Source organism: Falco rusticolus, chromosome 3, assembly GCF_015220075.1.
Source record: "Falco rusticolus isolate bFalRus1 chromosome 3, bFalRus1.pri, whole genome shotgun sequence".
NCBI classification, from domain to species: domain Eukaryota; kingdom Metazoa; phylum Chordata; class Aves; order Falconiformes; family Falconidae; genus Falco; species Falco rusticolus.
Window position 1 is genome coordinate 110,274,008 of NC_051189.1, and position 26,996 is coordinate 110,301,003.

Genomic DNA, 26,996 nt, shown 5'->3' on the forward strand with positions numbered 1-26,996 from the left:
GAGAGGAAGCAAAAAGAAAGAGTAGAAGAGACAACTGGCCTCCCTGGTGTTGGAGAACTCTCCCAAAGCCTTCGCTGCGGCTGGGACTCTCCCCCAAGTACTCGATCAAGTGGGATGTTGAAATAGGAACTGTTTGCCTTCGGTGAGGCAAATCCAGACTTTGTTTATGTCGCTGCAGGAGCAAATGCTGGGAAATTACCTTCGGACACGGCTCTTCTTTTTCAAGACCCATCAGTTTTACGGCCGTGCTCTGCCAACGGGCTCTCCCCGTGGTTTTTTTAGCTCTGCCTGCCAGCTCCGCAACCGGCCCGGGGGCTGCCGGCCCTGCTGCCCGGGGGGATGCCCAGGGGGTGCCAGTCCCACTGCCCGGGGGGGATGCCAGCCCCAAAGGGTGCTGCTGGCCCTGCTGGCTGGGGGGCTGCCCGGGGGTGCTGCCCGCCCCCCGGGGGTTTGCCGGCCCCGCCGCCCGGGGGTTCTGCCGGGGGCTGCCGACCCCAGGGGCTCCCACGCTCGGGCACGGCGCGGGGGGCAGCCGCTCCCCCGGGGGCCGCTCGGGGCTCCCCGAACCGCCCCAGCAAGCGGCCGAGCCCCGGCGGGGCGGGCAGGCGCTGCAGCCGCTCCCTCCGTCCCTCCCTCCCTCCCCCTCCTCTCCCCTCCTCCTCCCGCTCCCCCCCGCCCTGTCCCGATTGTGCAATCGCGAGCAGCGGGGCCGGCGGCACCGCCCGGAGCCCGGCACCGGGGGGAGGAGGCGGCCCTGGGCCGCCGAGGATGCGGCAGCCGCCGGGCACCGCGGGGCTGTAGCCGCCCGCCGCCGCCCGCGGCCCCGGAGCCCATGGGATGCGCCCGCCGTCGCCTGGGTGGTGAGTACCCCTCGGCTTTGTGTGCCCCCCGCCCCAGCGGAGCGGACCTGCTGCTTTTTCGCCGCCGCTTGATCAGCACCAGATTTTCCACCTCTTTCCCCTCTCCCTTCCCTGCCCCCCCCGCGGGTGATGGATGGCCGGGAGGATGAGAATATCGCCCCGGGCAGAAATCGGTTGCAGATGAGGCGGACTTCGGGGGGTCTGCTGTGCAAGCGTTAAACTCTTTCCACCGCCGCTTTAGCTCGAATAAAATAAAAAGAATAGGATACGAGGAGCTGCGCTCTATCGGTTGCACATCTGTGGTACAGAGTCCTTCCTTCCCATCTATTCCGGGTTTCGAACAAAAGTGCAGGGAGCGAACGGGAACGTTCGGACTATCCATGAACCGCAGCGCCGGAGGACACGTATAGTTCGGGTATCACGCATGAAGGAAGGAGGTTTTCCCAATGGGTACTCGAAAAGTTTGCACTAGGGATGAATACATCCTTGTATCTTACAAATAGGTTTTTGTGCTTACTGAAATATTACAAAGGTTTATCTCCGGCATAGTTCTACCTGTTTCTTGAGTTGTAACAGCATATTTCAGTTTCTCTTCAATATTTGCTGCAATTCTGACTTGTTATATGTGATCATCTCTGCGTTTTATGCACAGTGGGGATTTCTGTTTTTCTCTGAGAGAAGTTCTGGGGACAGAGCACGCTTCAGCTCATTTTCAGGCTGCATTAAAGTTGATCCAGACAATCCCTTATTGCCTACTAACTTTTCTCTTATGAGGGCACTTTTACGAGAAACTTATGCTCTGCTTCTGCTCCACAATCAAAGTTTTTACGGGATAGGAATAACCCCATCGAATTAAAAATTCAGCCTGTGTGAAGTGTTTGTGGATTTAGGGCACCGTAGCTTTGCTGTGCAGGGTTTTTTTGGGAAAAATCTGCACCCTACTGAAACGAGTGGGAAGGAACCTGGTGATATGGCAAGGCCCAGATTTTCCCTTGTATTTTTAGCCTAGAAAACTTAATGTCCTCTTTGCAGTGTCCAACCAGCCAAAAATCAGCTGTGTACAATGGGCACTTTTGCTTCTCGAAGGCAGTCTCCCATCACGAAAAAGGCAGCTCGCCTCAAATTTGCAAACCGCAGGATGGGAAATGGAATTTGCCTTCAGTATAAAAATCCCAAGTTGTTTGCAAACAGTCCTGAGAAGAATCCGGGTTCTTGGCTTGACCTCTCTGTGCTGAATTCCAGCTTGGGGAGTTTGCGGTCTTGCAAAAAGGGCAAATGAGCAAAGCCTTGCCGAGTGCCCGGTCGTCTTTCTGGAGCGAGGAAAAGAGTCAAACTGGAGGGAGTTTCGGGTGCCCAAGAAGTGCAGGATTGGGCCCTGAACCAGAACACTTTTAAAGTAGCCTTGAAGACCTGCCCGTATTGGAGTAACTTTGCTCGTGGTGTCTGTTGGCATTGCTGAGGTCGTGGTAAGCTGGTATAGGCGTGGGAAACCTGCCCGAGAAGCAGAGTAAACTCCTGGGCAGTGCCTCCTCCCCAAGCTCTGTGCTGTTCCCAGTACAGCGTTCCCAGTACAGCGTTCCCAGTACCTCTGCCGGCTCCCCTACCCTAGCTGCAACAATTGTGGGGCAGGCAAAGCCGGGGACTTGCTCCATCCAAGGGCATTGCTCCTGCTCCTTTTTTTCTTGAAGTCTGCTGGAAAAAATCCCGCTGCCTCGAGTCGCCCAGGCTTGGAGATCCCCTGTGATAAAGCAAGGACCAGAGCGCTTGGGGGAAAGAAACTTCACACCCGCTCAAACCAGACTCTTAAAAACCTGAACAGCTGATAAAACCGTCCTTATGGGGGAGGACCGGCCTGGAAATGAGGGGTGGTCTGCCCTCCGCACCTCCCGTTAGCACAGCCAGGAGCTGTGCCTGCCATTTCCCCGGACCTTTGTTTCTCTCGTGGTGCTGTTTAGGGAGGGAGTGACATGGGGCGGTGGGGGCCAGGGCTTTCCTGGGTGTAAATTAGCACCGGTGGTGGGAACGGAGCAACACAACGCTCATTTCTACCAGTCGTGGAGCTGGGCTGGGCCGCTACCCCCATCCCCAAGATCGCAGTCCTTTGGAGTCGAGCTTTGGAAATGGCGTCAGGATCGGGCCCTCGCGTTGGTCACTCTCAAACAAGGCTTAAGCCTCCTTCTTTGATACAGAGCTCGGCCAACTTGCCCCAGAGCGGGGAAAAACACCGGCATTCGGTTCACCGTTGGGTTTCGCTGTGGTTACTGCGCCCGGTCCTGCAGTTTTAGGGAGGCTGTCTGGATGTCAAGTGTGAGGTCAGCCTCCGGCACGTCTGGTAGCAATTGAAAATACCAACTGGGCTGCGAGCTGTTCCGTTACCCCTGAAAGCCTCCGGCCCTGCGCTGCTGCCTGGTTTTATGCTTCAGTACTGGAGATAATCGCAGTCAGTGCCGTGGGTAACTAACGCAGACGTTGGGCTTTATGCCGTCCAAACTGGGAAGGCTGGTGCAGTGTAAATCAGAGATTAACAGAGGGTGAAGCAGCACTCGGGTCGAGTGGATTTCTGCTGTTGTGGCTGGGATACAGCCTAAACGGGCGTAAAGGGAGAGGGGAAACAGCAGGAAGGATCCTGAGCTGTCACTGAAAAGTCCACAGCTTCAGCTGCAAACCCCTTTCTCCTTCCCTCTTGCTTCAGCAGCTGGGAACCTGATCCTGCAAGCGCAACCCTGCTGCGGAGGACAGGGCTCGATTTTTTATACGAGTTTGGTAATGAATGACCGCGCGAGCCGAAAGCCAGCGCGGTTGGCATTTGAGACAACTCCTATCCCTGCCTGCAGGTTGGCCTTACGCGGCGTGTGTGCTAAATTAAAAAAAAAAAAAAAAAAATCATAATCCTAGTGGCCACTATGTACTAGAACTGGTTTTATCTGGTTCCAGTTAGGCTTGTTTTGAGTCAGACGAGCAGTGCCAGATTCTGAGCTCATTTGCACCAGTGGAGTCATTCGGAGGAGCCGGTCCCAGTTTACCTCACTCTAAGTGGAAGCAGAACTGGGCCTGCTGGGAGAAGTGCTCCCCTGGGAAACGGCTGGTGCCTGCCTGCAGATCAGACACGGGAAAAGCGAGCGACTCTTGGGACCCTTCCCAGAGGCAGCATGCATATTACCGGCCCCGTGAAAGCTGTTTTCACCGAAAAAAAGGAGGGGAGAGGCTGTGGCTTGGGTGGCAAGGGGAAGCGGTGTGACCGTGGGCTCCGGGGTGAGCCAGGTGCTTGGGGGAGATGCCGACAGCGGTCAGGCTCTGTTGGTGATGCCGCGGTGGAGGAAAAGACAGCCCCTTCCCACGCGGAGGGGGAGACTGCAGCTTGCAGGGGTCAGGGGCAGCTTTAGAGAGGGCAGCCCGGCTGGAGGGCAGCCAGCGCTGTTGTTGCGTGGGATTTCCAAAGGGTTTGGGATGCGCGGTCCACGTTCGGATGCCTGTTGTCCTCCCGCGCCGCCAGAGCTTTGGCCGATCCCCTCAGCTCCCGTGCCGGGCGGCAGCGAGCGTGTGGGACGGCTGTGTGGGAAACACCAGCTCCGGGGGAAAGGTGGGAGGGAGTCGAGCCCGGTTCAGGTCCAGACATGCGAGCAAGGCCCCTGGCTGAAATGCAGCTCACAGCTGTGTTTAAAAGTGCCTATTTCTCCTATTATCTGCAACGCACCCAGATACGACCCACCGCTGGGGACCGTTGCAGCCAGCGCACGTGGCAGACTGGTCCTCCCTGGCGCAGGGGCGCAGGCAGAGCCTGTACGATCTCTCCTGTCCCCAGTTCGCCGAGGCACCCCCATCCCGGGGCTCCCCAAAACTGCTGGCTGCTGGAGGCTAGTGCTGGGCTAGCTTTCCAGCTCCCATCCCTCTTGCCCCGCTGCTCTTAGGGGCTGCAGAGCCCCACGTTTGGAGCAGGTGCTTGAAGAAGAGAGGGAGTGGAGGGTAGTGGGGGCCAGGATATATTCCTCTGCTTTAGGCTGATGCCTTTTCCTGGCCGTGATTGTTCTCAGTGCTCAAGAAATAGAGTAATTGAAATAAATTACCAGAAACTGTTTATATTACTCTTGCCTCCTCCACAGGCCATTAGCATGTCCCTTTTCCAGCAGAGCTCCTTTAGGAGCTCCTTCTAAGCCTATCTAAGTCCATAGGTAGCTTTCCAATGACTTTTGTAGGTAAAAGAGCTTGGATTTTTATTTTTTTTCCAGCTGCAAAATATGAGTTTCTTGAGTGCTCAGTGCCTGGCTGAGAAGCCAGACTTAAACTTCTAATGTACCAAAGTCTTTTGAAATTCTGGCCAAAGTGGGGGGGGGGGGGGAGAAGGCTTTTAAAATGCTGCACTGCTTTTCTCTATTTCTGCTTTACTTCTGTGAATCGCCCAAGCAAGCTTGAGTGGAGATTAATATGTTACGGAAAGGGAAACTCTAACATCTGCTTTTGAAAGGAGCAGAGGCAGCCAGATGCACAGTGAGAAATGACACAGCTTTTGCGCCGTTATCAAAAAGTTTGTAGGATTGATTCTTGTGCATGTTAAATATCAAATGTCTTCCTACGGTAGTTCCCTTTTTATTTTTTTATAATTTCTTCCCAGATTTTGCAGCTCAGTAAAACAAGACTGAAGCTGTCAGCTCAGAAGAGACTTCTGTGTTCAGTTAAACACCCATCCATCTTGCTGTCCTGAAGAATTACCTCTAGATACTCTCAGGGCATAGTGCTCTTCCTTCTCCCCTGGCAATATTGTCGTGACATTGATCAGATGAATTTGGACTGCTGCAGGCACAATAGTAGAGTCTCCAAAAGCATGTTACGCTTTGTATTTTTTGCACCTAAATTGGAAATTGTGAAGTTTTAGCTAAATGCAAATTGCAAGAAAGTGGCAGGTATGAAATAAGGACAAGTATTGAATGAAATCGGTTGGTTTGATATTTTTTGTTAGTATGCAGTGACCTTTTAGGGTTTTGAAGTTTAAATTTAAGCTTTTCCTGCTAATAATGCCGGCTAGATTTTTTTTGTTATATGTAAGCAAATAGTACTTGAGTTGAGATTCCTAAGAGGCAAATTCCCTGTAGGATTCAGGGGTTAACTGTTTAGACAAGATCCCATGTCTGAGGAGAGCCATGCCCTGGATCTTTCTGGGACAGATACACGTTTCTTTCCAGTTGCCACCAAACCAGACGCTGACTGTAGCTTTGCTTCCTTGTAGGTGCCTAAACAATCGTTTGCCTTTTAGCATTTGTAGCTACTTGCAACGAGATGGCTCCTGGCCACCTCCGTGCACGGGGGTGATCCCACCCGAGTCCTTGGAGAGCTTTCTAGTTTCCATGCAGCGACCCCCGCTCGCCCTGCGGCACGCTGTCCTTGTGTGACTCCCCAGCGATGTCCCGGCCTGACTCCCACCTGCCCTTGAAGCACAGCGCCTTTCCTGTCGAGGAACGCACGCCGCATCGTGTGGGGCAGAGGCTGTTGGCAGCCATCCCTCCACTCCTGCCCTGGGGAGCCCCTTCCCTTGGAGGAAGGCTGGTGTTCCAGAGACCTCCCTGTGCTTTTCCGCTCTCTCTGCACCCATCGGCTCGCTCGGCATACAGCACTCCGCTGTCTGTGGTCCCACGAGCGGGGAAACTGAGGCACGGAGCAGTGCACCCAGCACCACGTCTTTGGGACCTTCTCCGGGCAGTGCCTTGCAGCAACTTTTCTCAGTAAAATGGCACAAATAACTCGTTGAACACAAAAGCAGGACCCGTTACCACTGTGATTCCTGTCTAACACTCACTTGGCGGCTTGGCAGGGTGTAGCTCAAGAGTCGTGTGTCCAGGGGGGCAGGAGAGGACGGTGGAGGTCCCAGCTCTGATCCAGACCAGGAGCTGACACCTTGACCTTGTCCATCTCTGCTGAGATCTCATGCATCTCGCACAAGGATTTGGATGGCTGAGTTAAGCGCTGAGGTAAGGCCATTTCCCGGCTTTGTACCTCATTTTCCTTAGCTACAGTGTGGAGCTGACACTGTTTCTGTGCTGCATGCACGGGCTTTGAGCCTCGGCTAAGCAATGTTTATAAAGCTCAGGGCCTTCTTGTCTCTCAGAACCTGGGATGCCGTGTGTGTGGCCATGAGCACAATATACCTGTGTCTGTGGCTTTATGTATTTGGCAAAACTGCAAGATCCTGGATAAGAAAAAACCCCTATAAATATATTAAACTACTCATGAAATGTTCCCCATGTCCACCTGCAGGCTTGTCTTGTATTATGCTTTAAACTTCCCACTGGAAAAAGAGGGTAAAACTGATTAGATCTTTTTTATTTTCCTCCAGAAGTGTTTGGTTTCCAAGTGGCCGGGAACAGCTGTGGGCTGGATGGTGGGAATGTGGCCTCCGAGGTAATTCCCGTGATTGTCCTCCGGCCGATGCAACCAGTGTAGATTTTCCCAGCTGCTTTCAGGCGTTGGTGGGGACTGTCCTGCTTGCAAGGACTCCTGAGAGCCCCCGGGGACTGCCGGGATGGGAGGAAGGAGCGATTCCAGGTGACACGAAACATCTGAGTGTGCCGCCACCAGGGCTGGCAGCCAGGCTGGTGGGAGGCTCAGCCGGCAGGACCCGTGCCAGGCTCCCGGCCCCGGCGGGGTGCTGGGGTGCTACGGCTGAGCCCCGTCAGCCCTGCACATTTTGCCCCTCAGCTCCTTGGGCTTGGGGCAGGCTGGAAAAGGGCTCCGGGGCTGCTCACCACAAGGCTGCAGCTGTGCGTGCGCTGAGGAGTTGTTTGTCTCTGGAGTCCGGGATGTGCCAGGCTCAAGGGCTGAGTCATTTGATTTCTCAAATATGCGCTGAAGGGATGGTGGAGGAAGCTGCCATGCGGTTCCCTGCAGAGGGAGAGGGGGGAGACCCTCACGGGCTGATGGCTCTGCCGGAACTGAGCTGAACTTTCTGCTTGAAAAGCTTTGACTAGCAGGAAAAAAATGTGCCCTGGTGTGGAGAAGAGAAAGAAGTCCCTGTGTGCGGGGCAGCGCTTGCTCCCGCCAGCTGGCCAGGGCTGGGGTCAGCACACTTGTTCCTTTAGGGGCTGCAACGTGTAATTTAGCTTGTCACGGAGGAATGTGCTCAATGCCTTTATTTAATCAGGAGTTTGCAAACCTGCTTGGGTGCCTTGTCTTCCTTTTTCCCTTCCCTTCCCAGCCGGGGCGGGGGGGAGAAGGAACACGGTGCTTTTGTCTCCGACCCTGTGGCTGCTGTCAGATGAATGGTTTTAGTGGCAGCTCTGTTCGCATGACTGGTTTGAACTATGCCAGCGAACATGGGCTGTTTCCAGCCTCAGCTCCCTCCTAAACTCAGCTGCATCAGATGTTTTCCTAGGCGCTGGCATAAACCTTGTTACTTGCTAGAAATGTGGCCCTGCGGGTTCCAGAGCATTCTTGGGAGAAGGAAAACACCGTGGGGCTGTGGCCATCAGGGAGGGATAGCGGCGCTCAGGACCTGCGTGCCCTGGAGGATGGGGCAGAGCTGGAATTGCTCCGTCTCTGTAGAGGTACCCGGTTCCCTTGCTCACTGTGGCCGTGCTGCCAGGGGCCCTGGTTACAAAGCCATCCCTGCTCAGAAAAGGAGAGGGCTTCAGCGTGTGTTTAAGTGCTTTTCTGAATCCAGGCCAGGCCCTGTGCTTTAGCAGAGCACAACCTCACTCGTCTTCCTCTCGGTATCGGAGCGAGACAGGAGCCCAGATGCTCAGAGATGATCCGTCATGCCTCTGGCAACTGGTCTGCTCTGACCAGTGCTGCAGAAACACCTCTGTACTGAACGCCTCCCTCCAGGAATGAAAAAAAAAAAAAGGTCCCAGGGAAGCAGGACTGTCAGCGCAGACAGAACTGTTTGCCTCTTTGTTTGCTGCTGGGTAGACATGCACAGAAACCTGGAGAAAAACCAGCCACCACCTTTCTTTGGAAGGAAGGAAATTGCTCTCTAATCGGGCGTGTGGAAGTGAACTTGTGTGCTGACTCCAGAGGAATTTCGGCTGTTCCCCGGGGGGTTGTTACTGCTGTTTGGGTCACATCCCAGCTCGGATCTCGGACTTGCCTTTGGGAGCGGGATTCCTCAGCCCAGAGCTGCTGGCATCTGAGGAATGAGTGATGCTCGTTTCAGAAAACCAAGCAAACCAAGTGTGTGTGTGCGCGCGCGCAGCTTAGCTATGTCTCCTTAGCAGAAATTGCAGAATTCCCCTACTGCAATGGAAAAAAATATAATTCAGGGAGCAGAAGTAAGCCCTGAGAGGTGTCTTCAGGAGGAATGTGTTTAACCACACCGCTCTTGTTAATGGTATTGCAAGTTCAGGGGCTAAAAACCTTCTGCTTATCTCCAACCAAGACCTGCAAACCCTGCTTTGTGTGGGTATTCTCACCAGGGACCCACGGGATTCACATCAACAAAGTGCTGGGAGGGTTAGGAAGCCAGGACTATAAAGGTGTTGCTGCGTTATACCATTATGTTCCTGTATCACCGAGAAGTCAGAAAACATAGCAGAGGGTCCACCTGATTCCTCCAGAGATGCCGGGGCCAGGGAATGAGGACGCCCTTTTCCGGCTGCCTTGGGATGGAGATGAGGAAGCATCTCGCTTTCGTCTCTCGGTTCCAATCAAGGAAGTTGGGCTCAGCGGAAGTGTAACAGGGCAAAACCCTCTGCCCCATAATGACCTTAAAATGACCTGAGCTGGAGCTGGGAGAAGTGCTTAGTAGGCCATCTCCATCATTCAGAGAAGTGTGGTGGTCCTCCAGCCGAGGATGTCTTGGTGAAGACTGTGCAGGTGGACGGAGTGACCGGGGGACCACCCAGCTGGGAGTCCCCAGCGCAGAGCTGCCTCTGACACCGCTCTCCCATAAACGAGGCATTTTTCCTCTCCTTTCCCGGCAAGCGTTAGAGGGCTGGGCCCAGGAGCCATGGGAATCAACAAGAGTCTTTCCAGTGTGGGCTTTGGATCTTCGTCTGGATAAATAAATAGAAGGAAATAACAAATAGCGTGGTTCTAACAAATATTTTAGGAAGTAGAAAATGCCTGCCTTTCACTGTGACTCCATCCAAACCCCACAAAGGAAAAAAATTCCCGGTTTCTGTGATGCTTTTCCATCTGCCTTTCCCCAGCGATTGGGAGTGTTAATGCAGCACCTTGGCTGGAGAGCAGAGCTGACCCACAAGGAAAGCGGCATGGGATTGCTCCGGGGCGGTGAGTAACCCCCTCAGCCCACCAGCTCTGCGAGTGAGGGTTATGCTCAGTGATAAAAGCCCCCCCCACACCTCGTCTGCAGCCTGAGGTCCCGTCCTCAGAGTAACCGTTGGCTGAATTTGAGTGGCTCTATAAAAATCAGTGCTGCATTGGTCTTTCCTGTGGGTTTCTACCTTCTGGACTGAGGTTTCCACGGCTCCCTGCGTGCTGCTGCCTCCCAGCGACATCTGCTGCGTGCTGCCAGGAGGAGGGTGGCTTTCCTTCCCGGGAAAGCGGTCCCTTTTTTTCCGGGAAAGCTTGCGGCGAGGCCGGCTTGGGCTTTTAAAGTGGGAGAGGAGGAAGTGGGCAAGTCTGCTCCTTCCTCAAATAAAAACATTTCTGCGGTCCACAACTTCTCCAACCTGGCTCGGCCCGTGGCAGTGACACTTGTGTTTTGCAAACTCCTCCCAGCCCAGCTTCGGGTGGGAAATGCTGAAAAGCTGCTGTTGCTTCTGGCCCAAAGCTTGGGAGAAGTAATGCAGGTATCTGCCTGCCCCAGAGCTTGTTTTGAAGAGGGAGGAGGCACAGCAGCATCTCCCAGTGCCTGTGCAGTGTTTTGGGGAGCCCTCCTGGCCCCGGCAGCGGCTGGGGAGGGGGATGTGAGTACCGGCACACGGGGGGGGGATGCACCTATGCTTGTCGCAGCCAAGAACTGCCACGGGCTTGGAGAAGTGGGGCTGTTTTCTGTCTCTTGTCTTCCCTGCTAACGCTTCGCTTTCTTCTCCAGTTACAGGGTTTTGGCAGAGCTGGCCATGATGTTATGGTTCGTGGTAGGTGCCCTCTTCCCAGCGCTGCTCCTGGCCGCACCCCCCCCCATCAACAAGCTCGCCCTCTTCCCGGACAAGAGCGCTTGGTGCGAGGCAAAGAACATCACCCAGATCGTGGGGCACAGCGGCTGCGAGTCCAAGTCCATCCAGAACAGGTACGGATCCGCCCTGGGGGCAGAGCTGCGTGCGGCTGAAGCTGATTTCCATTTGCTGATGGCGCCGGAGTGGCTCTGGGGACTGTCACTCGCACCATGTCCTGCCTCTGCCCGGCTGCCTTCTGTCTGTCTCAGTGGAAGGTCAAATCTCCTTCTGCCATTGCTGGGAAGAGCAGGTGCCTCCCCTGAGCCCTCATCCCTCCCGTTGTCTTTGCAGGGCCTGTCTGGGACAGTGTTTCAGCTACAGCGTCCCCAACACCTTCCCTCAGTCCACGGAGTCCCTGGTGCACTGCGACTCCTGCATGCCAGCCCAGTCCATGTGGGAAATCGTGAGTATCCCTGCCCGCTCCACGGCTCTTTCTGCGGGGCCTCGCTCAGGGGCTCTCAGCTCTGCTCTGCCACCGCTTTAGGGCAAGTCATTCCCCTTCCCTGAGGTTTTCCTGCTTGTAGTTTCCTTCCAGGGTGTCCCTCAGGTGGCTGTACCCTGGCTTGAGATGCCTGGGTAGAAGGGGCTGCTGGAAGCAACGTGACTGATGTGATGAATGATGCATTTATCACTGTTTGCAGAAGCATCCCCCGTCAATCCCTGCATTATTCATCCCTGTGCTCATCCTTCCTGCCTGTTCTCTCCACCACTCCTTTTTTCACCTCCTCCCACTCGGGAATTTTTGACTTCTGTGATGTCCAGAAGTGCTTCCCACAGCCCATCTGCCCGTCACCCTCAGACCTCACAGCTTGATGCCGCCATTGATGCTGGCAGAGCCATAAACCCTGCCTCCGAGGCCAGCCCAGGCACCCGGGGAGCGGGGCTCAGCGCTCTGCTCTGCTCTCGACTCAGCCATTTGGGCAGATGGTTTAGTCCAAGCTACCTGAGATGCTCAGCAACGTGTCTTGTGGGTGGCCTTTGCAGTTACCGCTGATATTTCTGTGCCGGTAGCACCTGGGAGCAGTGTCCCTCTCGAGTTGGTGCATTTTCCCTGGGTCTCTGCAGCTTGTGACCCTGGTGAGCCACTCCCAGAGAGCTTTGCCTTGCAGACTGGCTGCGGAGGGTTGTTTATACGGACAGGAGCCATCGCTTCTCGCTTAAAATACCCCACGTCTGCAGGGTGTGGGGCAGGATGGCCATCCGGGCCTTGAGCTCTACCCTCACTTGCCGTGTCCTCGTCCCTCTGCCTAGGTGACACTGGACTGTCCAGGCAACGACGAGATCCCCAGGGTTGACAAGCTGGTGGAGAAGATCCTTCACTGTAGCTGCCAGGCTTGCGGGAAGGAGCCGAGCCACGAGGGAGCCCTGTTCAACGTCTACCTGAACGCGGAGGAGAACATGCCCGCGGAGGGTCCCAGCCCCCATCACTATGCCCACCACCAACAGGAGGTGGAAGAACCTCCCGCCTCCAGCCACCACCATCACGAGGAGGAGGGCGACGACTGACCTGGCCCTTGCGGACTGTCCTTGCAGCCAGCGGCGCGGGCAGGGGGTGTGTGCGAGGGAGAGGGCTGGGGTTGGGGGAGGGAGGGGGGTGGTGGAGTCTTTCCTGTCTAATAGCTACCCTCACGCTTTGCTCTCCACGACACCCCGGGGCTGGAGGAACGTTCTGAGGCACAAGCAGGGCTGAGGGGCGGCCGTGGGGCTGGAGCTGCAGGGCGAGAGAGGAGGGCTCGGCGTCTTCTGATGCAAAACTACTTGCACATAATAGTAATAATATATTGAGAGGAGCGGGAGCCCGGACGAGGGGGTTTCGGCTGAGAGCCAGAGCTGAGCTGGGCTCTGCCGGGGCTGGCTGCAGGCTCCCGAACCCGCTCTTCACTGCGGGTCACACGCACCCTCGCTGAGCCCTGGGGTTTTCGGGTGGAGGAAGAAAGGACGCAGCTTCTCCACGGTCCCACAAGAGACGCGCATCTCTCCCGGAGCGTGCGGGGCCGCCGGCATCCCTTCTTCCCCCTGCCTGCCTAAGGACACGTGGGCTCAGCATGGACGCGCTGTCCCTCCTGGCACGTGCTGGATCTTAATTCACCCCCAACCCCCTTGCCTTAATTAATTGGGTAGCTCTTGGGGGGGGTGTGGCCCCCGGGGTGTGCCTCTGGGGCTGTGTGTGTGACGTTGTGGGGAGCCGCGGTGACGAGAGCCCTTACCCTGCTGGTCCTCAGGGCCACCGCGGAGCTCCCCGGGAACGAGGGACCTGGGCCATGCCACAGGCGCGGGGGCTTCGCGCTTGGCATGGCCCCCAGGGGAAAGCCAGGAGCAGGTTCATGTGGGGGTGGGCTGGGTGGGAGCCAGCCCCTCTCCCCCCTCTCCCTGCTGCACTTTAACGGTGGTGGAGGGAGAAGGGGGACGAGTGCCGGGACGCTGATGTACTTTTGCAGGGGGCTGCTCGTGCAGGGCTGGGGAGGCTCGGGGGCGGGGGGGGGACAGCCCTGGGCCCCTCCTGCTACCCCTTTCTCTCAGTTGTATAAAGCTGATTTCTTTGGCGCTGTCCTGACAAGAGCTTCCAGAGCTTGTAATCGATGCCTCCCCCTCCTTTTTACAAGGTTTTTTGTTTATTTGTTTGTTTTTTGTTTGTTTTTTTTTTTTCTTAAATAAATTAGTTCTGACTTCCATTTCTCAGTGCTCTGATGCCTGTCTGGTTTTTGGCAGGAGGCTCCTCAGGGCTGGCGGGGGAGAAGGCCGTTTACACCGGGCAGGACAGCAGCGCAGGAGGGCACAGGGCATGGGAGAGCGATGGTTCCCTTTAGCTTTCTGCTGCATTCCATTTGGGAGGAGGAGGAGGAGGAGGAGGAGGAGGAGGAGGAGGAGGCGGAGGTGGAGGCGGAGGTGGAGGAGGAGGGAGAGCCGCTAAAAGGAAAACGGATCCCCAAATCCCAGCATATGGGCTGCATGTGGACGCGGGGAGCCTGCGCATCAGCTGCGCTCCAGCGCCCGTGTCGCTGCAGCCTGGAGGTTTAAGGGCTGGCGGGTCCCACTCGTGTGGGAAGTGCGTGGGGTCTCTGCGGGATCACGCAACCTTTATCAGCTCTGTTGCCACTAGGTGACACTCTTGATCCAGCCTGTTTGGTGGCCTCCAGCTGTTCGTGGCCTCCAGCTGTTCGTGGCCCCGGGAGTGCTACTGGAGCAGAGGATGGCGAACTTGGACATGGACATGGACATGGACGGCCCTTCGTGGGTGAGGAGGGGACCCAAGCGCCTTGGCTGAAAGCCAGCGGGCCCGTTCCAGGGGTGTTTGGATCGAGTGTTCCCTGGGCAGGGCAGAGCCTGCCCCCGTGACCCTCCGCTCCCACCGATGCCCGGGCACCGGGCGTGGCTGTGCCCCCAAAACGATGAGATGATGCTCCCCTGTCTGAGCCTAACCCTGGGGAAGGTCCCGTCTGCTCCCGGAGGGGCAGGGGGCTGTGCCGTGCCGGGGGCTCTTGCTGCCCCCCTCTCCGAGTGCCAGGCTCGGGGGGCTCTGCACAAGGGTGGGGAGCAGCTCTCGGGGTGGGGAGCGGGAGCGGGATTGCGTTACGGCAGCGGTTGCCACAGCAAAGGCCGAAAGGGAAGGACCCTGGCAGGGGAGGAGGTGTCCTGTGCATGAAGATAATGTTTTTAGGCTTGTAAAGTGTCTTCCCAAGGAGGGGGGCTTTGCCAGGGGGGCAGGAGGAGGTGGAGAAGCCCCTGCTGTCACTGAGCACCGCCACGTGGCCCTTTTATTGGGGGACAGTGGAAACGGGCTGGGTTTAGCGGGGGGGCCGTTCCTGTGAACTCCAGGAGCTGCGGATCGGGGTGTTGGAGCAGGGTGTCTCCACCTCCTGTCACACAACCTGAGCTTCAGGGGAGGCAGGCAGTGGAGAGCCATTTTGCAGACGAAAACACAAATCTTTTAAAGGTCCCTAAGCCAGGCTCTGCCCAAAATAGGCCCTAAGGAGCCATCCCAGGTAAAGGATGGAATGAGGTCCTGAGGATAGGTTGCACTATCGGAGGCCGCTGTGTTAAGCCCTGGCCCACCCTGGATGTCCTCACCGAGGTCTCTTGGCCTTCCCGTTTCACTCACTCTGGCTCACCGGCCCTTTTTTTCCCCACGTTGGCACTTGAGTGGCTGTTGACAACCTGGTTTTGCTTTCCCTGCTAGCGGTACTGGAGAGCAGAGCTGGTGGAAGCCACGGGCCCCTGCCGATGTGCCCAGCGGCGCAGGGGAGACAGCAGAAACAGGCCAGCAGAACTGCCGGAGCAGAGAAGCTTTTGCAGGGGCGATGGTAGGATTTGAACCTCGTTTTAAGGCAGGTTTTTTGGGTTTTTTTCAACACCTTTTACTTTGATCAATTCAGATTCGCTTCCCCAGCAAATACATCCAAACCCAGCGTGCGAAACCTCCCACATCCCTGCCTGTGGAGGGGACGCTCCCCATCCCATCTCCTCTGAAGCAAAAGCTCTTGGAGATACCCAAGATGCTGGTATGGTTGGAGCGCAGCGGGGCTGGGGGGGAGGTTGGCTTTGCACCGTGGCAGGGCTTCCTCGCTCAGCGCTAGCGTGGAGCAGCTGGGATAAATCTGTGCTGCTGCACTGCTGGGCCCTAGCTGGAGGGGCTGCCGCAGAGCGGGCTGTGGGGGGCTTTCTCGCTTGCTCCCAGCACAGATGGGGCGAGGAAGTGAGGGTTTCCTGGTACAAGCACTTTTCTAAAGAAACCTCCTGCTGCGATCAGAGCCTTGCATGTGTGTGCTCTGCCCTGGGACGCCTGCCAGGACCGAGTGACGCAGAGGTGGCCGGGGAGGTTTGGCTGGGAGCATCCAAGGAGAGGGTCCTGGGGAAGCAGGGGAAGGGTGGGCACCGTGCACAGCAGCTTGTCCTCGATGGCAGCTGCTTCCCAGTGAACAGCTTTTGAGGGGCACGGAGATCCGGGGAGGGCAGTGGGGGGCAGATGGGCTGTGTCCGCGCTGGGAGGTGAGCCCTGCTTTGCATCTCCCCGTCCTTGGCTCCGAGATGGTTTCCAGGCCTGAATTACCCGTTCAGCCACTGAGAAAAGCACGACAAAGTTGTTGAAAAGGTGATGAGAAAAGTAGGTCTTGGTGAAGAGACACATTTCTGCCTGGGGGTGGGCAGCTGGGCAGCACAGCCAGTGCTGGGGGCGGGCATGGGACAGGGCCGGTGGGGCGCGTGGCGTGCACAGCTGGGCCTCACCCCCACATCTGCAGCAGCATCGTCCCAGGGGAACGTGTTAGCAAAAGCTGTGGCAGTGGCGCAGGGGAGGAAGGGGCAGCAGCCGGCAGCGTCTGGCCCTGTGACCACAGGGGTGGGTGCCAGGGGCGCAGCGGAGACGCACGCGTGGCTCTGGTTTGTGCTGGCATCGGTGCCCTCGGCGTTGGTCTCCCCACCAGCGGGAACTGCAGCCATCTGTTGGAAGAAAAGAGCCCCTTTTGGAGCTGGAAATTAAACCCCCCCAAATGAGTCCCTGCCGAGCCCCCCGAGGTGCTGGCCCTGGAGCGTGGAGGTGGTCGCGTGGGGCACCCAACAGCACTTATTGGTTCCGAAGTGTCTTCTGCACCACAAGGGGCGGAGAAGCCGGCGGGACCCGCTGGGTCCTCTGACGTGTTGCCTCACACTTGCCAAAGGGCAAGTTGCCGTGGGTCCAGCCAGGGTTGCCCCTGCAAAGGGGGGCCCCGGGCTGTGCTGCGGGCAGCCCAAACAGCCCTGGGGCAGAGGGGCAGCCTTTCCCCTCGGCTTCTGCTTCCACCCTCCATCCCTGGCTGCCGAGGGCTGGAAAACCGGCCAGCCGGTCCTCCCGTGCCTCTGGCCGCTTTCCGGGCAGGCGACTGGGGGCGATGGCAGGCAGGTTTTGTGGCTTTTTATTTGGTTTTGCAAAATTTTGCTTTTTATCGGCGGGTGCAGAGGATGGAGCCTGGCTTTTGGTGCTGTCGGCCGGGCGTAGGGACCTGCTGGCCTGTGGGTCGCTGCCCACCTGCCAGGCGAATGCGGGGTCGGGGTCTCCAGCGCCGGTGGGGAGGCAGAGCCCAGTGCTGGCTGTCTCTTTAAGGCAGGAGAGGGAACTCTCAGGCTGCCACTTTGTGGAGTTTAGACCAGATCCATGTTTTCATTAGCATTTCATTTCATCTCCTCCTCTCCCCCCGCAACCCCCCGCCGGCCCCACCTCCTCCAAATCGGCATTTCTGCATCCTTCTCTGTGCATCACCGAGCAGCAGGTGAAGGTCCGGCTGGCACCTGCACACGGACACACACCCCTGCTCACATCCCTGCGCGCTGGACGCACCTCTGCCAGGGGAGAGACACCTTCCCACACCCCTGCGTGTTGCATCGTCCTCCTGAGGGGCGAGCCTGGCTGGGAGCATCCCTGTACTCGCCTCCCCCGGCGGGGAGCATCCCTGTACTCGCCTCCAGGCTGCTCTGCCTCTCCTTGCTGGCTCTGGCTGCAGCAGCAGCAAAGCGAAGGCACAGAGGAACTCGGGGGGGGGGGGGGGGGGGGGGGGGCGGGGGGCGGGGGGCGGCTTCCGCTGCCCCAGGGGGCAGAGCTCTGCAGGTAGCCAAGCCCAGCTCGGCGGGCAAGAGCTGATCCTCCAAGGTCCAGAGCATCCCCAGCATCTGGAGCATCCTGGAGTCCAGAGCATCCGCAGTATCCAGAGTTTCCTGGGTCCCGAGCATCCCCAGCATCCAAAGTATCCTGGGCCCAGGGCATCGCTGGCATCTGGAGTATCCTGGCGTCCAGAGCATCCCTGGCATCAGAAGTATCCTGGGGTCCAGAGCATCCCAGCACCTGGAGCATCCAGAGCATCCTGGGGTCCAGATTATTCCCTGGTCCAGCGCATTCAGAGCATCCAGAACATCCTGCCATCCAGAGCATCCCTGGCATCTCGAGCATCCCAAGCCTCCCTGGTGTCCAGAGCATCCCCAGCATCCAGAAGCAGCGAAGCAGCGTCCATGGACATCGTGGAGCAGGGGGATTTGCAGGGACGAGGAAATGCCTGTCTGTGAGTAACGGGGAGGGGAACCTTGCTGCTGCTGATCGGCTCCTGGGAATGTCACTCTGCCCTGATCGCCAGTGAAGAGGGAGAGAGGGGGAAGAGAGGGAGAGGAGGAGGAGGAGGAGGAGGAGAGGAGTCAGGAGGACGGACACAGAGTGGAGAGGGAGAGGTGGTGCTTCTTCCCCCGGCGCTGGCTCTGGCGATGATCACCTAGCCCAGGTCATGCCTGGAGAAGGTCCCCGCAGCTCCCGAGCCAGCCCTGCCCCCCGGCTCCTCATGGAGGACGATCTGGGGGCCCCCAACGCCAGCATGCTGGGGGAGCACTCGCTGCTGGTGGGGAGCAGCTGGATGGCCGCTTTCCTCTGCTTCATCATCCTGCTGACCACGGCAGGGAACTTCCTCCTCATCCTCCTCATCATCACCCAGCGCTCCCTCCGCAACACCTCAAACTACTTCTTGGTGTCCCTCTTCATGTCCGACCTGATGGTGGGGCTGGTGGTCATGCCCCCGGCCATGCTCAACCAGCTCTATGGGCGCTGGGTGCTGCGGGGCGACTTCTGCTCCCTCTGGTACTCCTTCGACGTCATGTGCTGCAGCGCCTCCATCCTCAACCTCTGCATCATCAGCTTGGACCGCTACCTGCTCATCATCTCCCCCCTCAAATACAAGCTGCGAATGACCTCCTGCAGGGCCCTCTGGCTCATTCTGGCCACCTGGACCTTGGCTGCACTGGCCTCCTTCCTGCCCATCAAGATGGGCTGGCATGAGCTGGAGTTCGAGGTCCGGTCCCCCAACGTCACCTCCCAAGGGGACGAGGACCAGTGCCGGCTGCTGGTCAGCTTGCCCTACGCCTTGGTGGCCTCCTGCCTGACCTTCTTCCTCCCGTCCGCCGCCATCTCCTTCACCTACTGCCGCATCCTCCTGGCAGCCCGCAAGCAAGCGGTGCAGGTGGCTTCCCTCGCCTCCAACGTGGCCACCGCCACCACCACCGAGACCACGCCACAGGTAAGGTGGCCCCAGGGACGTTGCTCCTGGCGGACCCCAGTGATTTGAGTGCCTGGGGGGGGGTCTGCCCTCCAGGTGGCCTCGGGGCTGGAGCCAGCAAAGGGCTGGAACCAGCAGGGAGGGAGATTTTGGGCAGCACCCACCTCCCTGCTGTCCCCCCAAGGTGCCCCGTGTCTCACCCCAGCGATGCTGCGCTTTTAAGCTGCTCAGGAGCACAGTAACGGCATGAGCAGAAGCAGAGAAATAAATTAAGATACAGGCGAAAGCGCTCAGTGGTGCAAAATAAATGCGGTTTCGCCCCACTCTTGGCGAGCGTCATCCCGGAGGGTTTTAATCTTATCTGACTTTCCACTCGTAAATCTGGGCCGTGGTGGGTGTGAGACATGCGGGGGAGAAGGAGTTTAATTAATAGCACATACCAAATTCTGGGGAGCACCTTGTTTTGAACAGCCGGCTTCTGTTTTTGTCACCTGGTCTATAACGGCAACTGCAAAATGCTTCCGTACTCGAGCGCTGGTTCAACCGGCGTGTGTGTTTTTATAGCCAAAACGTGGCTGCCCTTGTTTGTGTTTCTCCGGGAGAAGGTAATTGCCACTAAATCTAACAGCTTTAATTCCTTGTAATAGGCTTTATTGACCTCATATCCTATAGGGAAAAAGACAAACTTAATTGCCTTTAAATACCTCGACTTAGTTTGCTGTTTTCCTTTCTTTTAAGGAGCCAGGGCTCTGAGCTGGCCAGCTCTCCCGCACATCAGGTGTGCCAGGCTTCCCAAAGGAAAATGGGAACGGAAGAACCAACGGGCAATACCATAAAATGTTTATTTTCCACCCAGACCCTACGAACTCACCCTCCGCAGCCCTGCAGCCCGGCTCCCCGAGCGATGCTCGGTGCTTTGCTCTGCCGTGGCGAACCAGCACCCACCCCGTGGCTCAGCGGCGGCGAGTGTCCCCGCGGGCTCCGGGAGCCCCACATTGGTGTGGGGGGTGGGTGTGAGCTGAAAACAAAATTCAGGGAACCCCTGAGTTTCATTTTTTAACATCTTTTTGTTCTCTTTTGGGGTAGGAAGCTGAGTGGCAACGGGGCCTCAAGTAATTCCGGCAGAAGGCTGAGATAACAATTTCAGACTGCAGGAGTGGATAGAGGCCTGAGTTAGTTGTGGTGTTTGTAGGGTGAAATGTTTGATGTCCTGCTTTTAAAAATGTAATTTTTTTTAAAAAAATGTAATTTTTAAAATGTAGTTTGCTGCTCTAATCAGCAGCTAGAGCTGCTCTTTAGGGCATGCTTTATCCTGACCAAAACATTGACTGAGTCGGATTTTTCTATAAAAGAACAGCCTAATGTACAGTATTACAAAACAGTATTAAAAAATCACTATTTTGCAGTAAAAAAACCCCAAAATACTCTCAATGTTGAGTGTTTCTGTTGCTTCCTCTTCCTGATTTGTGGTTCAGGGCTGCGGCGCTCGCCGCCCTCCTGCCCCTTGTGAGACGGGGCACAACGGCGGGTATCGGTGGGGGATTTGCAGCCCAAACGCCCCTTTCCTTGGCGGGGGCTGGCGGGGGTGCCCGTGGCTCTGGCCTGGGGACAAGCGCTGGCCCACCGCCCCCTGTCCCGCTGCAGGTTCCCCGCGCCCCCAGCCAGCCCGCGGCTGGCAGCGAGAGCAGGAGGTTCGCCACCAAGCACAGCAAGAAGGCGCTGAAGGCCAGCCTGACGCTGGGCATCCTGCTGGGCATGTTCTTCGTGGCTTGGCTCCCCTTCTTTGTCACCAACGTGACGCAGGTAAGCACGTCGGGCGGGCTTATGTCGGGTTTTCAGAAGTTTTACGCTTCGAATCCAGCTGGGCTCAATCTTAGACACCTGCGGGTCTTGCTGGAGAGCCTCTGGGGTCAAAGATGCAATTTCCTCAGGGAGCAACGGCAGGAAAAAGCCCTTCAAAAGGGTTTGGAAGGTTTCCTTCAAAAAGGAAATGCTGGCATGCCTGGGAAACCGCTCCGGATCGGGGCCGAGGTGGGAGATGCTGCTAACCCTTGCTGTCCCCCCGCCAGGCGGTCTGCAGCTGCGTCCCGGCCGGCTTCTTCGACGTGCTGACCTGGCTGGGGTACTGCAACAGCACCATGAACCCCATCATCTACCCGCTCTTCATGAGGGACTTCAAGAGAGCCATGGGCAGGTACCTGCCCTGCTGCCGGCGCGCGGGGGAGCCCCGGCCCAGCGCCATCTCCCTCTCCATGAGGAACTCCAACAGCGGACCACGCGCCGCCACGTCCCTCAAGAACGTCCTCACCCTGCAGGCGGAGACCGACTCGGTTGACTCCGGGGCACTGGGGAATGAACAGGGCCTGCTGCCGGCCGGCGGTGGCCCCCCAGCCCCCAGCCCCCGCTTGCTCAACCGCTTCGACGCGGGGCCGCAGCCCAGGCAGCTCGGCACCCCCGTGGCCTGAGCCAGGGTGGCCTGGCAGGGGGTTACGGGCCACTGTGTGCTGGGAGGGGTCCCCCAGCCCGGTGCAAACTCTCCAAGGGGCTGCTCTGCTGCAAGGCTTCTCCCTGCCCGCGCCTCGCTGCCCGATGCCCTCTCCAAACACGACGGCATTTCCTCGGAGAAGGCGCTGCCACCGAGCACTTCGGCGGGTAGGTTTAAACGGCAAAGCCGCATTTTACCGCTGAACGAATCTGCCTCGTTTCTCTCTGTGTCCATGCCACCTTTGCTCACCGTCACCGATGCCTCGCCCTTTTCCAGAGCTGCTTCTTGTGGCCTTTTCATCCCCAGTTAGTCCGAACCTCGGGCGCCTGACGCTTCCGCCAGCCTCCGGCTCCCTAAACTTCAGGCCAGGTTTCCAGCTTCCGCTGACACGGCTCAGCCGATCGCCTCCCTTACGCAGTGTGCCCAGAGGAACGGTGGAAACCACGTCCCGAGACTCATGGACAAGGGGTTTGGGGCCGCCTCAGGCCACAGAACGTCACTTCTCCTTGGAGCTTAATTCCCTCACCTGATCTGGGCTCTCCCTGCCTCGGTTTCCTGCCAAACTGCAACACAGCGAAACCACCGTGTTTGGTCATGAGCAGCCTGCACTACGGGGGATTAAATTTGATGCAAAACGTCCAGCGCTGCTTTCTGCAGATGCAGCAAGAGAGTGGGCGTTCGCCGCGGTGGTGGTTCCGTGGATATCCTGACAGTAGTAAGTAACGAGATCAGCTTCCCTTTAGATTTCATCCTACAGCTTCCTATTTCTGGCATCCGACCATCACACTGCGCTCTGACAATCCATCAATTTTTAGATGATGCTGTTAGAAAACACACCTTCCCCCCCTCCCCCTGCTTCAAATAAGAATCTAAACAAATACTGTCTTTTAAATAACAATGCCAGCCCCCTCCCCCAACATACACACAGAGCCACAAGCAGGGGGAATAGCGAGTAGTGTGGTAAGTGGGCACTTAAAAAATAATAAATGCTTTTAGCAAAGTCTTCCTCAAGTGCCTTTCAGACGCAGAGGCAGGTTGGCCGCTGGCTGCTGTGCCCTCCCTGGCCTCACACCCCGCACCCCGCGCTGCCTGCGGCACCCTAAGGTGCTCCTGGAACTCACGGTCACACAGAGAAATGAACACAGAGTGTCCCTTGGGTACGGGGTGCTGCAAGAAGCAGCCACACGCCAAGCCAGTCTCATTAGTTTTCTTTCCACGTTGCCCACGTATATTCCAGAACTGAACAACAAGTGTTTTTATGAGTAACTTGACATTTATTTGCCACAAATCCCCTTGCAGCTGACGGCCGGCCCAGCGGTCAGTGATAAACGACCGTGACAAAGGAGAACTGAGCACAGGTTCAAACATCAAACTGTTCAATACATTTTTGCCACGTAGCTGTGGCCACGTAGCTTGAGTTTGGTATCAAGCACGAAGGTAAAGATGTGCGTCTTTCCACAAATGGCTTTATATAAAAACATACTTCGACTCCAACTCCAGTTAAAAAGGAGCAGAAAAATCCACGACAAACTCCGAAGGTCCACTGGGTGGGTGGCTCCGCAGAGACAGGCTGCAGGAGATGGAGAAACAGAGACAGCCTCCTCAAGCCAGATGTCCGAAAGCAATAATGCACTACCCTCATCGAGCCAATTCTTTGTAACGAGGCGTTTGCTTGGGGACAAATCCTCTGGTGCAGTGGACAAGTCAAGCCCCTTCCCCGCAGGCAGCAGCACCGCCGAGCAGCGCGCCGGGCCCACCGTGGTGGGACCCCATAGCCTGTGTCGGGATATCTCCCGTCGCCCCGCAGCAAGGCATCATGCCAGAGGCAGAGATGAAATAATGTAGTTTCAGGATCAGGTAGGAAGTAGCTGGTCGACGGCCCAGCTATCTCAAGACAGATGTATTCCTGAATATGATCAAAGAGCTATAACGTCTCTCAAATGACAGAGAAAACCAAGAAAAGGTGTTTATTAATGGTGTTCCTGGCGTCATATGGAAACTGGACTTGCTAAATAAGCTGCTTTTGATCACAGCTCAAATTCCAGTGTGAATACTGGACTCGGTGGCGGGACGGGGGGACAGGAAGAGCCGGGTGCTGCAGCCAAAGCCATGGCACGCTGCCAGGTTGCACCGCTGCCCCCAGAAACCGCCGCGTTTCCCACGCCGTGAGCAATAATCGGCAGGTAAGGTCCGGGGAGAGAAGGGAGAGGTGGTGCTGGTTAAACTGGTGCTGGAACCGGGAGGGAGGAGGACTCGGTGTGAACCGAAATCGGAAGCTGCAGGCGCAGTATTTCCCCCTGTGACTCAACAAGACCTTCCAGGTGTGGGTGTGGGAGGGTATTGACACCCCTCGGCGCTTGTTTTGAAGCAGGGAAGCACAGGGGTGCTCTCAGCTGGGGCCTGTCCTCGCCGTGCTCCCGCTGGATGTGCTGCCTTGGGCTCAGCAGCAAAACAGGCCAGAGAGGGACCTTTTGTGGAAGATGTGGATCAGTCCCGTAGGGTTCTGGAAGATTCTGCAAGGCCGGGGATGTAAAGCAGGGTCCCTCCCTCCGGTTTGAGAGGGGGGAGAAGAGAGCGGATGCCAATCCGCTTTTATAAAGGGAGGTAGAAATCAAACAGATTCATATTTATCCTATGCCAAGTATTGGTTTTCTTCTAAGCCAATTAAAAATATGTCCAGAGGGGGCTTTTAAGGCTGGAGAAGTGTGTGGGACACAAAACAAAAGTCTCTGTGGGTTGCTGGCTTGCAAAGCCTGGGAGGAAATTTCACAAAGTAATAAATCATAAAAAGCCCGCTCTGTTTCTTCTGCTGTCTTTCACCTAGGGTCTCAACGCGCGTTTCTGACAGGACTGAGGGGAAGAAGGGCAGGCAGCCCGAGCCGTACGCCTGCCCCGTCAGCGGAGCCGCAGCGGGGACGCCGAGACGTACATAGCCGGGCAGCCAGAGCCCGCAGCACACCTGCTCACATGAAACCAAAACCCCAATCAACCACTGCGGGAAAAATGGTTTTAATTTCCTAGTGACGAGCCCCTCTCCATGATATGCTTAAAAATACCTGCAGAGCCACCTGCTTTCCCAGGAGTTACATAGCAGAGACACAGTCCCTAACGGTGACAGCTGCTTCCCTCAAGAACCAACGCGGTTTGTGTGAGGAGGGAAGTGCCGCCACTTCCTGAGCAGTGCTGATTCAGGCAGGAACCAGCCCTTCCTTGTCCATGGGAGATGCCGTGGGTGGCTGCTCCAGAAGCTTTGATGCAGCAACACGCCGCTGCCACGCTCCAAGCTCTCGGGAGGGTCTGCAAACGGCAGCTACAGCTCTGCCGGCTCCACCAGTGCTCCTTTGGGAATCCTGCTGCAACAGGATGGTGCTTTGAAAGCGGTTTTAGTGCTGGCGGAGCATCTCTGCCTAACACAAAGAGCTCTAATTTGCTCCTTTGCCTGCTGCCTCTTTCTTGCCGTCCCCACTGTTCGAACAGTCTGGGCAGGGGAGTGAGGCTTCTCCCCCAAGACAGCTGGGAGCATCAGGGTGCTGAGCACGGCCGGCCGGGAGAGCCTCACCATCGGCCGCATCCTCCTCTCGCACCGTGTTTTCCTCTTCCGGAGCCTCGCGGCCCGCTGCCCGCTGTGATTTCTTGGCTGGAGGGGAGAAAAGGCTGCCGCTGCCCTTCTCTTCTGGACAACACTCCTTGGTTTTAATGCCCACAGCTTTTAGGATCGTGTCCATTTGCTTCATATAGTCCAGGTGGCCGTTTACCTGCAAGCAACAAGAGTCCTGTTAGTGGGGAAGCTGCAGGGAGCGCAGCTCCGTCAAGTCCTTCATCTCCAGAGCCAGCACTGTCGTGAGGTTTGGGTTTAGCTCTGAAAGGCTGGAAGAATGAGGTCTGAAAAACGCAGCTGTCCACTGAATAACCTGAACCGGCTGCTGCTGCTGCTGCATTGCCTCTCCTCAGTAACATCGTTACAATGTTTGTAACATTGCTGAGTTACAAACCCCCAGACTCTGGGTGCCACAAGAGTAAGAGAGGAGGCGATGTGCCACAGTGAGAGACACCCAGGTAGGAGACAAGTTGTCTTAGTTCAGCCCCTTGTTCTCTGCTAAATTACGTGTCCTTCCTGTGCCTTAGCTGCCTTGTAAAAGCAAAAATTATCTTACTTAAAGTAGAATATAGTCATTAAATCTCACAGCAGCTACCGAGCGTGTTAAGGTTCTTGGCCGGAAGGTGCACTGATCTGTCCCACACCATATAAAACCGGGAGCCTGAGAGTTATGGGTTCATAAACCACATTAAAGTCAACAGCACATGCAAAAACCCCACACATTTTTATTGTAAGGTGATTTCCATGATAAGATAAACCCTTCTGAGAGGGACGTTGGAATGCGTCCTTCCAGTCAGGGCACAGGAGGGAGAGAAAACCTCCTCCGCAGGTCGTCGTTGTCATCCACAGCAGGCTACCTGGCTGGGAAGGCAGAAGGTCCCTTCTGTGTCAGGGGTCCTGTGCAAACCCAGCGTCTGAGGCAGCGACAGCAAAGGTTCTGCCAGAGAGCAGCCTTCAGAGCTCCTTGGCTGTTGTGCTCACAGCCGAGATGGGAGGAAGCGCTTGTGAGCGCCAGGTGGATTTCCAGCTGGTTTCTCTGTGGAGGGGAAAAGCGCGGGGAGGCTGAGCTGGGGCTATTTTGATGGTGCATGCACCAGCCGGCCTACAGATTTCAGCACAGCTTCAGGGGTCTGATTTGCATCCTCAGATATTTAACATCTTTGGTAAATTCAATTTCTAACACTTTACATCCTTCCTGACCCCGCCAGAAAGCTGTCTCAGGTAACACCACCTCCTATTTTCCCCAACCTTACTAGTAATTAGGGAATTTCCACAGCGGGGAACACCCACCACCACAGCCCTGGGTTTCCCGCTTCCCGGCCACGTGTAGGAGCACCCCAGGAAGGGGCTGGCTGCTCGTACGAGGCGGTGAAAGCCCTTTGCAGAGCAGCCCCGGCCCCCCGCTGCACTCCCTGCCGGCTCAGTCCCACAGGCTGGCTGGTGCCTGGGCACCCTGCCTCGCTGTGCGGCCAGCAGGGTTACCAGCACCTCTCCCCAACCCTAACACCAGCCTCCTTTCCTGCACGGGCAAAATTCAAACAGTTTTTGAGTGGGAACGTTTGGAGGCGCTTAGGACTTGGAGCAAAATGAAGGATTTAATCAGCACATTAGTAATGCAATATGTGACTTTCATCAGTCCAGATGGCTCAACAGGCTCTTGATGTTTTGAACAGATTAGTTAATTAAAATAACCATTGAAGGGCTAATGGACTGGCTGTTAAGATGCGTACATGTTCTCTGAAAAAGCATGAACTCCCTACACAGTGGGAAGGCTTGGTGCTAAAAAAGAAATGAGTGCAGCGTTGGACAAGGCAGAGAGAAACAAGGAAGAAATGGACTTACTGGGAGGGGTTGCTGAAGCCTCTTGCTTTGCTGTATTCTGAAACCTCTACAGTCACCGCAAGCTGCCTGCCCTGGCCACCACCTGGGGACCTCTCAGCCTCTTCT

The 26,996-nt window shown here is 56.7% G+C and overlaps 3 protein-coding genes across 5 annotated transcripts in view; 2 read left to right on the top strand and 1 right to left on the bottom strand.

Moving 5' to 3' along the window:
* The first annotated feature begins 691 nt into the window (after window positions 1-691).
* On the top strand, window positions 692-13,635 carry LOC119145320 (neuroblastoma suppressor of tumorigenicity 1). Of its 2 annotated transcripts, none has more exons than XM_037381708.1 (4): window positions 692-860; window positions 10,843-11,037; window positions 11,255-11,366; window positions 12,215-13,635. In XM_037381708.1, exons 1-4 carry the CDS (start codon window positions 838-840, stop codon window positions 12,467-12,469), a joined length of 585 nt encoding a protein of 194 aa, XP_037237605.1. In that variant the 5' UTR covers window positions 692-837; the 3' UTR covers window positions 12,470-13,635. The 2 variants fall into 2 exon arrangements, with proteins under 2 accessions (XP_037237605.1, XP_037237606.1); XM_037381709.1 differs by lacking the exon at window positions 692-860 and adding an exon at window positions 7,227-7,250.
* A 4,543-nt stretch (window positions 13,636-18,178) lies between these two features.
* HTR6 (5-hydroxytryptamine receptor 6) lies at window positions 18,179-22,511 on the top strand. Its single transcript, XM_037379634.1, has 3 exons — window positions 18,179-18,987; window positions 20,611-20,769; window positions 21,036-22,511. The coding sequence occupies exons 1-3, from the start codon at window positions 18,205-18,207 to the stop codon at window positions 21,429-21,431; spliced, it is 1,338 nt and encodes a 445-aa protein (XP_037235531.1). The 5' UTR covers window positions 18,179-18,204; the 3' UTR covers window positions 21,432-22,511.
* A 1,933-nt stretch (window positions 22,512-24,444) lies between these two features.
* The window catches only part of TMCO4 (transmembrane and coiled-coil domains 4), a 41,239-nt gene continuing 38,687 nt past the window's right edge, over window positions 24,445-26,996 (bottom strand). For both annotated transcript variants that reach the window (XM_037379633.1, XM_037379632.1), the window contains exon 14: window positions 24,445-25,206. In XM_037379633.1, the coding sequence (XP_037235530.1) occupies window positions 24,874-25,206 (333 nt within the window). In that variant the 3' untranslated portion in view covers window positions 24,445-24,873. The remainder of the gene's footprint in view (window positions 25,207-26,996) is intronic.